The 19,008-nt window shown below is 43.6% G+C and overlaps 1 protein-coding gene across 2 annotated transcripts in view; it reads right to left on the bottom strand.

The window, feature by feature from the left end:
* The window catches only part of ADSL (adenylosuccinate lyase), a 74,677-nt gene that overhangs the window by 38,978 nt on the left and 16,691 nt on the right, over positions 1-19,008 (bottom strand). For both annotated transcript variants that reach the window (XM_075832314.1, XM_075832313.1), the window contains exons 2-4: positions 7,451-7,654; positions 6,963-7,007; positions 6,772-6,851 (exon numbers count right to left, since the gene is read on the bottom strand). In XM_075832314.1, the coding sequence (XP_075688429.1) occupies positions 6,772-6,851; positions 6,963-7,007; positions 7,451-7,582 (257 nt within the window). In that variant the 5' untranslated portion in view covers positions 7,583-7,654. The remainder of the gene's footprint in view (positions 1-6,771; positions 6,852-6,962; positions 7,008-7,450; positions 7,655-19,008) is intronic.

Consider the following 19,008-nt stretch of genomic DNA (forward strand, 5'->3'; position numbering starts at 1 on the left):
ATGGCTCAGTTTTTGCGGACCGCAGCTGCGGTCCGCAAAAACTGAGTTTTTTTGCGGTCGTGTGCATGGGGCCTTACACAGCAGAATCGCGTTCTTACTAGAATGCGATGTGCAGCCACATACACAGACATTAACCAAGTGTCCTGATAATGAATATACATGACCCTGACACTTCCGAATCTTTTCTGTGAGATTTCCAGCAAGGGAAACAAAAACTCGTTTACCTCGTAATCTCGCGAGATTACGCGTGGTTTGCTGGAATCTCAAAGAAAAGATTCAGAAGTGTCAGGATTCTGAATACACATGACGTCCAGGCTGGAGGTCATGTATATTCATTATGAGGACACTTGATTAACCCCTTCCCGACATTTGCCGTACATGTATGTCATGGAAAACATTGACTTCCCGCATCTTGCCGTACATGTACGCCGAATGTTTGGGACCGGCTCAGAAGCTGAGCCGGTGCCATCATCACCAGATCTCAGCTGTATCTTACAGCCGACATCCGGCTGTAACGGCGGGGACCGAAATTAGCTTCGATCCCCGCCATTAACCCCTTAAGTGCAGCGCTCAAACGCGATCGCTGCACTTAAGGTGTTTGCAGCTCATCGGAACCCCAGTAATGAAATTGGCGGGGTTCCGGTGGCTGCAATGGCAACCGGAGGCCTACTACTGGCCTCCCGGTCTGCCTAGCACCGAAGCCGGACAAGATCCGCCCGGCGGCGGAGCCTGATCGGCTTCCGTAGCTTCCGGCAAGATGGCGCCGGGTCAGGAGCTGATCCGGCGTCATCAGCGGTGGAAGTCAGCTGTACTGTACAGCTGACATCCACCTGTAACGGCAGGAACCGGAGCTAGCTCCGATCCCTGCCATTAACCCCTTCGATGCAGCAATCGAAAGAGATTGCTGCATCGTAGCGGTTACTAGCAGATCGCCAGCCCTGACAGGCAATCAGGACTGGCGACTGCTGTTATGGCAACAGGAGACACAATGGTCTCCTGCTCTGCCATTACGGAAGCCGATTTAGGCCCCGCCGGGAGGCGAAGCCTAATCGGCTTGCTGTCAGTGAATGACTGACAGATCTAATACATTGCACTACATAGGTAGTGCAATGTATTAGAAAAAAAAAAATCTGACCGTTGGACCTTCAAGTCCCCTAGTGGAACTTGAGAAAAAGTGTAAAAAAAAGTGCAAATAATAAAAGTTTGAAAACAATAAAAGTTTCAAGTAATCAAATAAAACACAATCCCCCTTTTACTCTTATCAAGTCCTTTATTATTGAAAAATAATAATAAACCATATGTATTTGGTATCGCCGCGACCGTAACGACCTGAGGTATCAAAATATTATATTATTTATTGCACGCGGTGAACAGCGTAAAAAAAAACGTAAAAAACGTTACCAGAGTTTGTTTTTTAGTCACTTTGCCCTACAAATGTAAGAATAAAAAGTGATCAAAAAGTCGCACGTATCCAAAAATGGTACCTATAAAAACTATAGCTCGTCCCGCAAAAAACAAGCCCTCATACACCTCCGTCGACAAAAAAATTAAAAAGTTATGGTTCTCACAACTAGGCGACAGAAAAAATACATTCTTTTTACAAAAGTAATTTTATTGTGCAAAAAGTTGTAAAACATAAAAAAGTGCTATAAATTAGGTATCGCCGGAATCGTACTGACCCGCAGAATAAAGTTAACATGTAATTTATAATGCGTGGTGAACGCTGTATAAAAAAAAAAGAAAAAAGCTGTGCCAGAATTGCGTTTTTTTTGTTTACCTGGCATCACAAAAATTAGGATAAAAGGTGATCAAAAAGTTGCATGTACCCCAAAATGGTACCAATAATAACTACAGCTCGTCACGCAACGAACCAGCCCTCATACCGCTACGTCTATGAAAAATAAAATTAGTTATGGCTCCAATAAGTCAGGAAATAAAAAAATATGCAGTTGTGCCCGAGGGGAACATTTCTTCTGTTTGAAGAGGCGATTTATCAAGGACCTAAAATTAGGGAACCAGGAAAGGGAGGGCCCAAACATATCCGCTACGGAAACACCAGTAAGACTCCAAACAAAACTACTACCAAGCAAAATCCACGCTCCAAAAGCCAAATGGCATTTCCTCCCATCTGAACCCTACAGCGTGCCCAAACAGCAGTTTCCTTCCACATATATGGCACCGTAATACCCGGAAGAACCCTTTTAGCAATTTTTGGGGTGTGTGTCTCCAGTGGCATAAGCTGGGCACAACATATTTGCCACTGAATGGCATATCTAGGGAAAAATATACATTTTTAATTTGCACCATCCACAGCGCATTCATTTATGGAAAAGACCTGTGGGGTGAAAATGCTCACTACACCCCTTAATAAATGCTTTGAGGGGTGCAGTTTCCATAATGGGGTCACTTCCCAGGGGTTTATTTTTATTATTTCACATCTGAGCCTCTGCAGTTGTGAACTAATACTTTGTAAATCGCCAAATTAGGCCTCAATTTTACATGGTACGCTTTCACTCCTGAGCCTGGTCGACTGTCCAGGCAAGAGATTAGGGCCACATGTAGGGTGTTTCTAAAACCAGGAAACCCAGCATAATAATTAGAGAGCTGTCTTGTTATGGTGGCACAAGCCGGGCACCACATATTGTCCACATATCTGTGGAAAAAATCCCATTTTCACTCTGCAACATCGAGTTCACACTAATTTCTACAAAACACCTGCAGGGTTAACATGCTCACTACACCCCTAGGTAAATGCATTGAGGGGTGTAGTTTCCAAAATTGGGTCACTTCTGGGGGGTTTCCACTGTTTTGGGCCCACAGGCGCCCAGAAACCAATCCAGCAACATCTGCACTCCAAATGGCGGTCCTTCCCTTCTGAGCCCTGCCGTGTGCCCAAACAGCAGTTTATGACCACATATGGGGTATTGCCGTACTCGGGAGAAATTGCTTTACAAATTTTGGGTTCTTTTTTTCCTTTATTTGTTGCGAAAATGAAAAAATTTGCGCTAAAGCTACGTCTTATTGAAGAAAAAGGATTGTTTTTATTTTCACTGCCCAATTCTAATAAATTCTATGAAACATCTGTGGGGTCAAAATGCTCACTACGCCCCTAGATGAATTCCTCAAGAGGTGTAGTTTCCTAAATGGTGTCACTTTTTGGGCGTTTTCATTGTTTTTTCCCCTCAGGGGCTTTGCAAATGTGACATGGCCGCCGCAAACCATTGCTGCTCAATGTGATCTCCAAAAGCCAAATAGCGCTCTTTCCCTTCTAAGCCCTGCCGTGTCTCCAAACAACCGTTTATTACCACATGTGGGGTATTGTTTTACTCGGGAGAGATTGGTTTACAAATTTTACGGTGCTTTTTCTCCTTCAGTCCTTGTGGAAATGAGAAAAAAAATTAGCTAAACCTACATTTTCTTTGAAAAAATTTAGATTGTCATTTTCAGGGCCTATTTCCAATAATTTATGCAAAAAACCTGTTGGGTCAAAACGCTCACTATACCCCTAGATAATTTCCTCAATGGGTGTAGTTTCCAAAATGGGGTCACTTGTGGGGGGTTTCCACTGTTTTGTCCCCTCAGGGGCTTTGTAAATGTGACATGGCCTCCGCAAACCATTCCTGCTAAACTTGAGCTCCAAAAGCCAAATAGCGCTCTTTCCCTTCTCAGCCCTGCCGTGTCTCCAAACAACCGTTTATTACCACATGTGGGGTATTGTTTTACTCGGGAGAAATTGCTTTACAAATTTTACGGTGAAAAAAAAAAAAAAATCGCTAAACCTACATTTTCTTTGAAGAAATGTTGATTTTCATTTTCACGGCCTACTTCCAATAATTTCTGTAAAAAACCTGTGCGGTCAAAATGCTCACTGTACCCCTAGATAATTTCCTTGAGGTGTGTAGGTTCCCAGATGGGGTCACTTTTGGGGGATTTTGACTGTTTTGGCACCGCAAGAGCCCTTCAAACCTGACATGGTGCCTAAAATTTATTCTAACAAAAATAAGGCCCCAAAATCCACTAGGTGTTCCTTTGCTTCTGAGGCCGGTGCTTCAGTCCAGTAGCACGCTACGGCCACATGTGGGATATTTCCTAAAACTGCAGAAACTGGGCAACAAATATTGCATTGCATTTCTCTGGTTTAACCTGTGTTATAAAAAAATTGTACTAAAAATTTATTTCTGCAAAAAAATATTAAATTTGTAAATTTCACCTCTACTTTGCTTTAATTCCTGTGACATGTGTAAAGGGTTAAGACATTTTCTAAATGCTGTTTTGAATACTTTGAGGGGTGAAGTTTTTAAAATGGGGTGACTTTTTGGGGGTTTCTAATATATAAGGCCCTCAAAGCCACTTCACAACTGAACTGGCCCCTGTAAAAATGGCCTTTTGAAATTTTCTTGAAAATGTGAGAAATTGCTGCTAAAGTTCTAAGCCTTGTAACGTCATAGAAAAATAAAAGGATGTTCAAAAAACGATGCCAATCTAAAGTAGACATATGGGGGATGTTAATTAGCAACAATTTTGTGTGGTATAACTGCCTGTCTTACAGGCAGATACATTTAAATTGAGAAAAATGCTAATTTTTGCAATTTTTCGCTAAATTTTGGTGTTTTTCACAATTAAATACTGAACATATCGAGCAAATTTTGCCAGTAACATAAAGTCCAATGTGTCACGAGAAAACAATCTCAGAATCGCTTGGATAGGTGAAAGCATTCCGGAGTTATTACCACATAAAGTGACACATGTCAGATTTGAAAAATGAGGCTCGGTCAGGAAGGTCAAAAGTGGCTAAAGAGGGAAGGGGTTAACGTTAATGTCTGTGTATGTGGCTGCACATCGTGTTCTAGTAAGAACGCGATGCTGCTGTGTAAATGAATGGAGGAGTGTATGACGCTGACTGGTCACTGATTGGTCAGCGTCATACACTCTGTACAACGCCCACTTGGTCGAAAGTAAAAACACGCCCACTTGGGCATTAAGAAACTCATTAGCATAAAGCGAAAAATTGCTAATAAAGTGGTTTAAAATAGTTTTTCTAAACAAAAAGCATTACTGTCACCTACATTATAGCGCCACTCTCCTTATATAGGAGATAGGGCACGTATAATGTGGTGACAGAGCCTCTTTAAAGAGGCTCTGTCACCAGATTATAAATGCCATATCTCCTACATAATCTGATCGGCGCTGTAATGTAGATAAGTGATTTTTATTTTGAAAAACGATAATTTTTTAGCAAGTTACGAGCAATTGTAGATTTATGCTAATTAGTTTAATAGACAACTGGGCGTGTTTTTACTTTTGACCAAGTGGGTGTTGTACAGGGGAGTGTATGACGCTGACCAATCAGCATCATACACTTCTCATTGTTCCAGCCTAGCTGCTTTCACTGCACAATCACACTGTAACAATGGGCTGGAACAATGAGAAGTGTATGAAGCCGATTGGTCACTGATTGGAGAGCGTCATACACTCCTCTGTACAACACCCACTTGGTCAAAAGTAAAAACACGCCCAGTTTTTCTATTAAGAAGCTAATTAGCATAAATCTAAAATAGCTCATAACTTGCTAAAAAATAATCGTTTTTTCAAAATAAAAACCACTGCTGTTATTTACATTACAGCGTCGATCACATTATGTAGGAGATAGGACACTTATAATCTGGTGACAGAGCCTCTTTAAGGGTTCATTTAGATGAGACATCTTTGGCCGTGCAGTAAAAAAAAGAAAAAAAAAAACCATGGCAAAGACCCGTGGATTTATCGCTATATTTGCAGCGTCTTATCTAAATGCACCCGAAAAGTTTACAAAGTCTGTTGAAAATTACAGTTCCACAGTGAAGGAGGAAGAAGCCAATTTCCTAGAAATCAAAATCAACACAGCCTGGACTACAAGAAACACCCAAAGACAAAATGCCATGAGCAAATTCATGACCAGGTCAGCACAGTGCAGATTCATTAGCCAAAATGGGTTCCAAAGGTAGGGCACATATAAAGGTAAAATACTTTTTTACCTTTTGTGAATCCATACATACATACAGTATATCATGAAAGTCACGTCCAAATCTGGCAACTGTTTCTAAAGAAGCCGTTACGTTTAACTGCCGCAATAGTTGAAACGGTAGCTGTACAAAAGGTCTGTGTGTAGTCCTGTCCGATTACGTTCCTAGATTATAGGAGTAATCATTTTGTAAGGGCGGATTCAGACGAATGTGAGCGTTTTGTGCCCGCACAAAACGCATGCATTTTGCGCACGTGGCAGCAGCGCGACAGCTCCCCGTGTGTTCTGTTCATATGGATGCGCGGCTGCGTGCTTTTCGCGCAGCCGCCATCTTTACGACACTCAGTTTGGATGTTTATAAACAGAAAAGCACATGCTTTTCTGTTTACATTCATTATTTTACTGCTGTTGCGCGAATAACGCTTGTCCCACGGAAGTGCTTCCGTTGGGCATGCGTGATTTTCACGCACCCATTGACTTCAATGGGTGCGTGATTTTCACGCACCCATTGACTTCAATGGGTGCGTGATGCGCGAAAAACACCTAAATATAGAACATGTCGTGAGTTTTACGCAGCGGACTCACGCTGCGCAAAACTCACGGACTGTCTGCACTGCCCCATAGACTTGTTTAGGTCCGTGCGACCCGCGGGAATACCACGCGGGCTGCACGGACGAAAATCACGTTCGTCTGAATCTGCCCTAACACTGAGTGGGCATAAAGTGCAAATAACACAAGGTCACAAACAAAGCAGCGGTGCCATTGCTTACTGGTAGTGGGTGAATCCCAATGTTGGAAGATGAGCATATTTCTCTGCAAAGTCTGACAAGCGGCTTATGACCCGAGCAAGCTATAAAATTCAGAGACAGAAAAAGAAAAACACAACAGTAAAATGTAAACCTTGAATATGGCTTCTTATTATGGCTTTTTTTTTTTTTTTTGTGTAGCCAACAGCTCTCACCTTTGGAAGCAGTAGATCAAAACCGTCCCGCAGAACAATAAGGTCCTGAAAGTACCAGAAGAAGCAATGTGAGTGCTGCAAATTTACATTCTGAAAAAATATTTGCACCCGTTTCGAAAGTTCCAACCTGGTTTTTGTGCTTCGTCACGTGCTAACACACATCTTCCTATCATGGTGGATACCATTTGATATTATTATACTCATATTTGTCTTATCGGTTGCATTGGGTAGTCGGTTTGCAACTTTAAAATGTGAATATACAATAGACATTGTACAACAAAACTAAATTATAATTTAGAACTTTGAAAACAAAAAAGGGACACGTTTATGAAGATAAATACACAGAAAACGTTATTCTTGCACATATCCAATAATATAGAATTGGACTGGTTGCTAGGGGGTAGCTCTTCACTATTTTCCCTGTAATAGTTTGCGATAAATGACTACCTACAACTTACTACGTGGAGATAATCTCAGGAGATACTCACTGTATTGTCCCCTACATAGCAGGAAGTGGCTCCTAGGTGAATTATGGGTGCTGCTCTGGGACAACAGTGAGCAAAAGTATGCACATGCGCCATGACATCATGCCGCAAACGCTTTTCCTCTTCAGCTGCCATTTTGAAGTCTATGTTCTCCAGGTTGGCCTCCAACTCTTGGATCTGCTCCTCTGAAATTGGTAGCCCCAGGTTCTGCATAAGAAGAAGAAAAAAAATGTTAAAAAGTAAGAATACTGGTTTTAAAACTAGAGCTACATGCGAACACCTGTAAACCACTGCCCTGGGTTGATTCTTCGGTGGCAAGTCCTACCCATTAATTTGAAGACAGGTGAAGCAATAGGGCTGCACACTGCACTGCAGAATGTAGCATCCTCTAAGGCAGGGGTCAGGAACCTTTTTGGCTAAGAGAGCCGTAAACGCCACATATTTTGAAATATAATTCCGCGAGAGCCGTACAATATGTTTAAAGAGCCATTGACAGATCTTTGCCCTGATAGTGGTCCTTTAAATCAGTTTCTTATGCCCACAAGAGATTAATTTAAAGCCCCCAAGAGTGTAATATGGGTGGCAGATGTTTTTTAAGGCCATATTTTTTTTTTTTTTTTTGGGGGGGGCTATATAATGGATTATGTGGGATTATTTTCAGGGGTGAAGTGGGAAGGGGGGGTTGGTGGGACACACTGTATTACACAGCCCCTTTATTGATGCAGCTCACTGCTGCTGACCATGAGGCTGTGTAACAATTTCCATGTTATAATGTTCACATTCAAAGCAGCAGCACAGCCAGGGGTTTCTGGAACGTCCAAGGGAGACACAAGGGAGGAGGCAGATGCCGCTTCACTAGGGGACGCAGGTGCGTGCTTGCAGACGGCGCGGCTATGCAGGGAGTTATGGGAAATGTAGTCCATGCTCCCTGCCACTCACCACTGCCGCCAATGCTTATCAGGCCATCAAAGAACTACCAATATCAGCGTGCACCGCGGCCTGATGGAGCGCGGTGCACGGGCTGATGGAGCGCGGTGCATGCATCCTTCCCATAGACAGGTAGGAGCAGGGGCGTAACTAGGAAAGACTGGGCCCCATAGCAAACTTTTGACTGGGGCCCCCCCCCTCTGCTGGGTATCACACAACCCCCCCCCCCTTGTAGATAGTGCCTCCCTATAGATTCCACCACACAGCGCCCCCTATAGATAGCACAATACACAGCCCCCTGTAGATAACGCCATACAGCCCCCTCTGTAGAGAACGCCATACAGCCCCCTCTGTAGATAACGCCATACAGCCCCCTCTGTAGATAACGCCATACAGCCCCCTCTGTAGATAACGCCATACAGCCCCCTCTGTAGATAACGCCATACAGCCCCCTCTGTAGATAACGCCATACAGCCCCCCTGTAGATAACGCCATACAGAACCCTCCTGTAGATAACACCATACAGACCCCCCTGTAGATAACGCCATACAGCCCCCTCTGTAGATTACGCCATACAGACCCCCCCCAAAAAAAAACGGCCTATAGTTTGTCCTACAAAAGACATGCATCCCCTATCCACAGGATAGGGGATACATGTGTGATCGCTGGCAGCGATAAGGAGAACGGGGGACCGAAAGTCCCCCGAAGTTCTCCATGACTAACCTCTGACTTCCGGCGTCTGCGCAGTTCAATAAAAATGAAAGGAGCGCTGGTCACGCATGCGCACAAGCACGACCGGTGCGCAAGTCATTTCCATGGAGCTGCCGACAGACACCGGAAGTCCGAGGTTTGTCATGGAGAACTTAGGGGGGACTTTCGGTCCCCCGTGCTCCTCATCGCTGGGCGTCCCAGCGATCCCACATGTATCCCCTGTCCTGTGGATAGGGGATGCATGTCTTTTGTAGGAACAACCCGTTCAGTGGCGTCGCGCTGTAGCAGCCATAGCGGCTGCTAGCGGAGCCTGCGGCCATGGGAGGGGCCGTGCCGGCGGGTGGCACAGGCCCCCTCATGCTGCAGGCCCCGTAGATGTCGCTACGGCTGCTATAGCGGTATTTACGCCACTGCGCATAGGTTTGTACGGCGTAAAACTACAGCTCCCAGCATGGCCGAAACAATGATAAGGATATGCTGGGAGATGCGGTTTCACAAAAAAAAACATACCACCATCATCTCGCTGCAGATCATACAGTGACTACATTACTGATTAGAGGCAGAATAAACATTTACATTAAGTGACTCACCGGTGACGTCTCAGATTCTAGTTCTTTTCTTCTCCCTCCGGTTCAGACATCTATGATGGATTTCTCCCGGCCATGACCCACTTCTGCAGTTTTCCGTTTAGATGTCTTCAGCTTCTCACTTTTAAAACATTTCTGCACCTGTAAACAAAGTTACAATTCTCAACACATCTAAATATAACTGTCTCACACACACACACACACACACACCGTGCCCCCTGTAGATAGTGCCCCCTGTAGATAGTGCCCCCTGTAGATAGTGACCTACATAGAAGCCCCTGTAGATAGTGCCCACATATGGACTCCAGAGCTGCAAGGCAATAGTGCTAACCACTGAGCCACCGTGCTGCCCTACATATAGCTTCCCCTATAGTTAGTGCTCCACGTATAGCCCACCTCTGTAGATATTGTCCCACATATAGCCCACCCCTGTAGACTGTGCACTACATATAGCCACCCTGTTGCTAGTGCCCCACAGGTAACCCACCCCTGTATATAGTGTCCCACACATAGCCCACCCCTATAGAAAGTACCCTAAAAAATATCTCCCCTATAGATAGTGCTCTACATATAGCCCACCCCTGTATAGTGTCTCACATATACTGCCCCACATATAGACCCCCCTGTAGATAGTGGCCCACACCCCCACATATAGACCCCCCTGTAGCTACTGCCCCACATATAGACTCCCCTGTAGCTACTGCCCCACATATAGACCCCCCTATATATAATAGCCCACATAAAGACGACCCCCCCCCCACTATAGATAATGCCATTCACATTTTTCTGAGGAAAAAAATATATAAAGTTGACATACTCACATTCTCCGGTTCCCACGCTGTTCACTGGCGATGCAGACCTGCTCTCTTCTGAGCATGTCTGCAGGAGCTGAATGAGCGTCCTTCAATGACGCTGATTGGCGGGGCAGAATGACTTGCCCCGCCAATCAGCACCTTCCAAGCATGGAAGCGGCGCGATGATGTCATCGCGCCGCTAGCCAATCAGTGTCATTGTAAGGCACTGGATGGTCAGGCACGGAACATGCCCGGCCATTCAGCGCTAATACATGTATTTGGCTGCCGCTAGCACCGGGGCCCCCTCCGGTGCTAGCGACACCTACAGGCATGAGAGTGCCTGTGTAAGGCTCGGCGGCGCGGGCCCCACAGTAGCGGTGCTACCCCTGTAGCAGCCATAACGGCTGCTAGCGGCGCCACCGGGCATTTGGGAGGGCGTGTCGGCTGGCGGCACGGGCCCCCTCAAGCCCCGGGCCCCGTAGCAGCCGCTACTGCTGCTACCGCGGTAGTTACGCCACTGGGTAGGAGCCCTGTCTGCGAGCCAGATACGGCCATCAAAAGAGCCATATCTGGCTCGCGAGCCATAGGTTCCCGACCCCTGCTCTAAGGGGTTGCATTTAGCCATCATGCAGCAAAAGTTATTGTGTAGCTGCCATGAAGAGGCAAAGATTCAGTACACTGCTGACTATTTAAAGACTAAGGGACGGACAAACAAAAACGACTGTCAGTCTGTCCCATAGACATATAATGAAAGAGGGGGTCACGTTCGATCGCCGCTCTATTCAAGCTTCTTTTCACTGTGGGGGGGATTCGGTTCAGGACCCCCGTTTTTGCGATCGGTGGGGTTTCCAATGGTGGAGTCCCCAGCAATCAGACAATTATCATTATCCTGTGAAAAGGTGAGAACCGTGGATTCTGGTAAAGTGAATCTCCACCTTATATCATGTCGCATTTAGATCTAAAATTCTGGGTTACATTTTTTTAAATAAAGCTTTCTAGGAGTCGGAGTAGGGCTGGGCAATTAATTGAAAACTCAGTCCTATCAATCGACGTAATCTTGGGCATTTCGGTTTCCTCGATTATAATTCCCCCCCCCCCCCCCCGGTTTCAACTCCATCTGCGTCCTCAGAAGTGTGCGGAGGGCAGTCATAGGTGGCATTATACGGTGTGGAGGGCAGTTATGGGTCAATATACTGTGTGGGGAGCACTATACGATACAGAGCTACAAATTTCTTGCAAAGGAATAAAGATAACATGCTGGCTACCTGCAGCCACCACTAGTGGGAGTATGGGAGCTTCCAACAATACGGTCTTATCAATAAGCTCAACATTCAACAAAATGCAGTTAGCTCCTAAACTCCCTCTAGTGGTGGCTGCAGGTAGCCAGCATGTTATCTTTTAAAGGGAGTCAGCAGTTTTGACCCCTTAAAACCTGTGACCACGCTATATAGAGGATGGGGAGAGCAGTGTAACCATGCCTGCCATAACAGATACGCAGGCTGCATGACCGAGAAATCCACGTTATAATGTCCCCAATGTTGCAAGTGGCTTTTAGTGAAGAGAGCCAGGGGCACTACACATGAAGGTGCCATCTCCATGGCAATAATCTAGATTTCTTGGTCAGGCTACCTGCATGACTCACTACCGGTATGGCCACGCTGCTCTCACCAGCCTATATTTAGTGCGGTCAGCAGTTTTGAGGGGGGTCAAACTGCTAATAGATTCTCTATAAAGTATTCTATGCTGGGGATTTGGATCCCAGGCTTAACCAGACATGTAAGCCTACACAATTAACACAAGACTCTAAAACCTAAATCTGTATTTTATTGAAGTCACACAATACATAAAATGCACAATGCCATAAAGGATTAAAACCAATTAAAATTGCAGGATGATGGCTAGCAGACACACAAGGCACAAAATGCTATTGAATATTGCACAAAAATATTAAAGGCTATATAAACCTTCGAAGGGCATTATAAATTATATATATACACACACACACACACATATATATATATTACACACAAACACACACGTCCGTGTGTTTCATGTAACTTTAGAATTAGTCTTTATTAAAAAAAAAAAAATTCTTTTTTTTTTTTTTTTAGATACAGCTGCCCTATATTCTGTATACATAGCAGCTGTATCTGTCGCTATGACCTTAATCAGTCAGATCCACCTGTAATCTATCACATGTAAATTCATATCTTAGATGTGATAGATTACAGGTGGATCCTGCATGTCAGAGACAATCAGGACCCGCTGACACTGAACCAGTCCTGTAGACCTGACGGGAACAGGATTTAACGCTACATACAGCTGCTCTGTATAGAGAATACAGAGCAGCTGTATCTCAAAAAGTAATTTTTAATAAAGACTAAATTAAAAAGTTACACCAATCACACTGACTTTAGGGAGAAAAAATGCCCCTCAAAAGGCGTACATAGCTTTAAAGTCAACAATTGAAGGTAAGAGGCAAACGCCAAATGACCACGAAAATATGGTCATAAAAATATGCCATCTAAGGCCCCCTGCACACGACAGTGCCCGTAATAATGGTCTGTGATTATGGGCATGGTCGGCGATAGCCACCGCGGGAGCACGGTGTGTTAAAAAAAAAAAAAAAAAAATAGGACATGCCCTATCTTTTGCGGAGCCCTTATACGGCACGGACACCTTCCCGCAAATATATGGGAAGGTGTCCAGGGTCAATAGAAGTGAATGGGTCCGTAATTACGGATGAATTCTACGGTCACATGCATGGGGCCGAAGTCTGGTGTGCTGCAAATCCACCACCTCAAACCCGCATGTGCGTTTCCCCCAACGGCTTCAGCTTAGTGTAGATTCTGTGCAACTTTGATACATTGAGTATTTTAATAACCACAAAATATAAATTTTATTATGACAATTAAAAGATGAGGACATATAAAAAACCTAGAAGATCCAAAAGAAGATGTGTATAGGGACCATATATATGATAGCATTAGCACCACAAACAATAGTAATGACTATAAACATGCACAATGCGTATTGTTCATACACCGCGTTCCAAATTATTATGCAAATGTTATTTTTCGCTGATTTTCCTAAATAGTCGATGCAAATGACAGTCAGTATAATCTTCAAGCCATCAACCGTTGGAGTATAATGCGAATTTTATTGAACAAATCTCCTAATGATAACAGATTTTTTTTTAGAAGTAAAAAACTCAAAATCCACTGTTTCAAATTATTATGCACAACAGAGATCAAAACATTTTAAAGGTTGTAAAGAGAACAAAAATGGTAATTTGTTGAATTTGCAGCATCAGGAGGTCATATTTACAGAAATAAAAAGCTTTCAATAAAAAAAAAACAAATAAAAAAACAAAAAAAAAAAAAAAAACTTAGCAGGCCAAGTTACATGTTAACATAAGACCCCTTCTTTGATATCACCTTCACAATTCTTGCATCCATTGAATTTGTGAGTATTTGGACAGTATTTGTTTCTTGAAGATCTTTGCAGGATGTCAGAATAGCCTCCCAGAGCTTCTGTTTTGATGTGAACTGCCTCCCACCCTCAGGTATTTTGCTTGAGGATGCTCCAAAAGGTTCTCAATAGGGTTGAGGTCAGGGGTACATGGGGGGGGGGGCACACCATGAGTTTCTCTACTTTTATGCCCATAGCAGCCAATGACACAGAGGTATTCTTTGCAGTATGAGATGGTGCATTGTCATGCATGAAGATAATTTTGCTACGGAAGGTACGGTTCTTCTTTTTGTACCACGGAAGAAAGTGGTCAGTCATAAAGTCTACGTACTTTGAAGAGGTCATTTTCACACCGTCAGGGACCCTAAAGGGGCCTACCAGCTCTCTTCCCATGATTCCAGCCCAAAACATGACTCCGCCATGACCAACCATCCACTACTCCATCCATCCGGACCATCCAGGATTGCACGGCACTCATCAGTAAACACGGTTTGAAAATTAGTCTTCATGTATTTCTGAGCCCACTGCAACCGTTTCTGCTTGTGAGAATTATTTAGGGGTTGCCGAATAATAGCTTTATGAACACTTGCAAACCTCTGGAGGATCCTACACCTTGAGGTTCGCGGGACTCCAGAGGCACCAGCGGCTTCAAATACCTGTTTGCTGCTTTGCAATGGCATTTTAACAGCTGCTCTCCTAATCCTATTAATTTGTCTGGCAGAAACCTTCCTCATTATGCCTTTATCTGAACGAACCCGTCTGTGCTCTGAATCAGCCACAAATCTTTTCACAGTACGATGATCACGCTTAAGTTTTCTTGAAATATCCAATGTTTTCATACCTTGTCCAAGGTATTGCACTATTTCACGCTTTTCGGCAGGAGAGAGATACTTCTTCTTTGCCATATCGCTTGAAACTTGTGGCCTGCTTAATAATGTGGAACGTCCTTCTTAAGTAGTTTCTTTGATTGGGCACACCTGGAAAACTAATTATCACAGGTGTCTGAGATTGATTACAATGATCCAAAGAGCCCTAAGACACAATACCATCCATGAGTTTAATTGAAAAACTAATAATTAAATGTTTATTAAATCCAATGTGCATAATAATTTGGAACACGGTGTAGTAGTGGAGCAGGCATTGACATGACTCAAATATGGTGAACGGAAACAGCTAGCCTAATGGACCACGTATATCAAACCGCCAAAAATAGTTTGATGGGTTTAAATAACACAGCATAAAGCATGCCTTACCCATGAATGTGGGGTCTAGTCAGATGGCCCAAATGATGAGACAGCGCCCCAAAGGCTAGCTGTTTCCGTTCGCCATGTCAGGTCACATCCCTTTAGTCTGGGACCACATTTTTGACATGCTGATGACCTAGCCGGTCTGTGAATTTACACAGTCAGGGTATGTTCACACGCAGTGACCAGAAACGTCTGAAAATACAGAGCTTTTAACAACTGGCAGTTTTCGATGCGTTTTTACGGCCGTTATTGGAGCTGTTTTTTAATGGAGTCAATGAAAAACGCCTCCAAAAACGCACCAAGAAGTGTCCCGCACATCTTTTGACGAGCTGTCATTTTACGCGCCGTATTTTGACAGCGACGCGTAAAATAAAGGCTCGTGGGAACAGAACATTGTAATTCCCATTGAAAGCAATGGGCAGATGTTTGTAGGCGTATTAGGGGCGTTTTTTCAGGCGTAATTCGAGGCGTAAAACGTCTGAATTAAGTCTGAATACACAGCGTGTGAACATACCCTAAGGGTATGTTCACAGGGCTTATTTTCGACTGTTTTTCAGGCCGTAAACGGCCAATAAAATCGAAAGCAGAACGCCTCCAAACATCTGCCCATGGTTGCAATGGGAATGGGTTGATTGCAATGGGAAAATGGCGATCTGTTCCGACGCATAAAAAAAAATGACCGCGATAAAGAAGTGCATGTCACTTCTTCAGCCGTTTTTTCAATGGCCTCTGTAGAAAAACAGCTAAAAAAACGGTCATAAAAAACGTCTGAAAATCAGGAGCCGTTTTCCCTTGAAACCAGCTCCATATTTTCGGAAGATTTTGAGTTTGCGTGTGAACATACCCTAAGGCATTATTTACTCTGACGTGAAAAACAGTTTTTCATGCCCAATGTGCGTCCGTGCTCGGCGCTGCAGGACACGATGTCTCGCATCCCCCATAGATGAGTCTTTTATGGAAATTCGATGTATCGGAGTACGGGCTCATAGACTTTCTATTGAGTCCGTACTCTGATACATTCATTTCCGGAAAAGCCGAACAGACACAAAGCGGCTGAGCGCTCACACGAGTGCTTCAGCTGCTTCGTTTCAACGATTGGTGGGGGACTCAGTGCTTGGACCCCCACCAATTAAAACTTCTGACATGTCAGAAGTTTGTTCAATGTTTAGCTACACTTTAAGGACCAGGCCTATTTTCCCACGGACCCTTCACGCGGTCCGTTGAAACAACGGCTGTGTGAACGGCCACATTAAAATTACAAATGTCCGTGGGACGTCCGATGATTCAACGGTCGTCACACGGACGTTTTACACGGTCGTGTAAATAAGGCCTAAATGTTTACCTGCCAATATAGATACGCAGCATGAACTCATCTGAAAACGGTTTGTATATTTGAGTCATGTCAATGCCTGCTCCACTACTATGAACAATACGCATTGTGCATGTTTATAGTCATTACTATTGTTTGTGGTGCGAACACTATCAAATATATGGTCCCTATACACATCTTATTTTGGATCCTCTGTAGTTTTTTATATGTCCTCATCTTTTAATAGTCATAATAAAATTGATATTTTCTGTTTTTTCAATATTACTAGTGCTTGACTCCTTTTTCACGATGCGGGGAAAGTTCTTCTGAAGTGCCGACGTGAAAAGGCGGCGCTTCAGAACTGCCCTGAACAGGCGACGTAAAAACACTATACGCCGGTCGTTAATCAGCAAGTTTCATGTACCCCAAAATTATGCCAATAAAAACAGCACCTCGCCCTGCAAAAAACAAGCCCACATATGGCTACATCGACAGAATAATAAAAAGTTATGGCTCTTGGAAAGCAGCGATGCAAAAACAAATACATTTTTGTTTAAAAAGTATTTTAATTGTGAAAAAGTAGTAAAATATAAAAAAAAACAAAAAACTATACATCGCAGTAATCGTACTGACCCATAAAGTTAACATGTTGTTATTTACACCGCATAGTCTACGGCGTCAAGTTGAAATACAAAAAAAAACACTTCTGGAATAGCTGGTTTTTTTCCCAATTCCTTCCCTAATTTTATTTTTATAAAGTTAAGCAATATAATAAATACACACAAAAATTGTGCAATCGAAAAATACAACTCATCCCGCAAAAAACAAGCCCTCATGTGGCTATGTTGATGTGAAAATAAAATAATAAAAATGTATGGACACTTGGAAGGTAGGGGGGGGGGGGATGCTTGGTCATCAAGGCGAAAATAGGCCTGGTCCTTAAAGTGTAGCTAAACATTGAACAAACTTCTGACATGTCAGAAGTTTTAATTGGTGGGGGTCCAAGCACTGAGTCCCCCACCAATCGTTGAAACGAAGCAGCTGAAGCACTCGTGTGAGCGCTCAGCCGCTTTGTGTCTGTTCGGCTTTTCCGGAAATGAATGTATCAGAGTACGGACTCAATAGAAAGTCTATGAGCCCGTACTCCGATACATCGAATTTCCATAAAAAGCCGAACAGCAGGTCTCAGTGCTCGGACCCCCACCAATCAAAACTTCTGACATGTCACTATGACATGTAGGAAGTTTGTTAAAGAGGCTCTGTCACCAGATTTTGCAACCCCTATCTGCTATTGCAGCAGATCGGCGCTGCAATGTAGATTACAGTAACGTTTTTATTTTTAAAAAACGAGCATTTTTGGCCAAGTTATGCCCATTTTTGTATTTATGCAAATGAGGCTTGCAAAAGTACAACTGGGCGTGTTGAAAAGTAAAAGTCCAAAAGTATCATCCACTTCTCTTCACAACGCCAGTGCACAGACACAGCGTGTTCTCGAGAGATCACGCTGTGACGTCACTCACAGGTCCTGCATCGTGTCAGACGAGCCGGCACCAGAGGCTACAGATGATTCTGCAGCAGCATCGGCGTTTGCAGGTAAGTCGATGTAGCTACTTACCTGCAAACGCTGATGTTGCTGCAGAATCATCTGTAGCCTCTGGTGTCGATGTGTCCTCGCTCGTCTGACACGATGCAGGACCTGTGAGTGACGACACAGCGTGATCTCTCGAGAACACGGCTGTGTCTGCACTGCCAGAAGCTGGGCGTTCTGAAGAGAAGTGGATGATACTTCTCATCAGAGCGCCCAGCTAGTAAAAGTAGTAAACACGCCCCGATGTACGCACCTAATACACGCCCAGTTGTACTTTTGCAAGCCTCATTTGCATAAATACAAAAATGGCCATAACTTGGCCAAAAATGCTCGTTTTTTAAAAATAAAAACGTTAATGTAATCTACATTGCAGCGCCGATCTGCTGCAATAGCAGATAGGGGTTGCAAAATCTGGTGACAGAGCCTCTTTAAATGTTTATCTACACTTCAAGGGGATAACATTAACTTGAAAAGAGAAACCTCTTCAGGATTTAAAACTAAAAAAGGTTACATTTTAATAGGAAGAAAGTTATTTAAAAAAAATACACAACACGGGAAATAAGCGATTATATGTTCTAGGAGAGGAGATCAGGCTTTTTACCGCATGATAAGACAGACTTATAAATAGTCCTTTTCACTAAACACCCACACTGTTTAACCCCTTCCTGCCGCAGCCATTTTTCATTTTAGTTTTTTCCTCCCCACCTTCCAAAAGCCATAACTTTTTTTTATTTTTACGTTGATCTAGTCCTATGAGGGCTTGATTTTTGCGGGACGAGTTGTCGTTTTTCGGAGCACCAGTTATTGTGCCATATAATGTACTAGGAAACGGGAAAAAACATTTGTGGGGTAGAAAATGAGAAAAAAAAAAAAAAAGCGATTCCGACATTGTTTTTTGCACTTCGTTTTTACGGAATTCCCTGTGCA

The sequence above is a fragment of the Rhinoderma darwinii genome, chromosome 7, assembly GCF_050947455.1.
Source record: "Rhinoderma darwinii isolate aRhiDar2 chromosome 7, aRhiDar2.hap1, whole genome shotgun sequence".
Taxonomy (NCBI): Eukaryota; Metazoa; Chordata; class Amphibia; order Anura; family Rhinodermatidae; genus Rhinoderma; species Rhinoderma darwinii.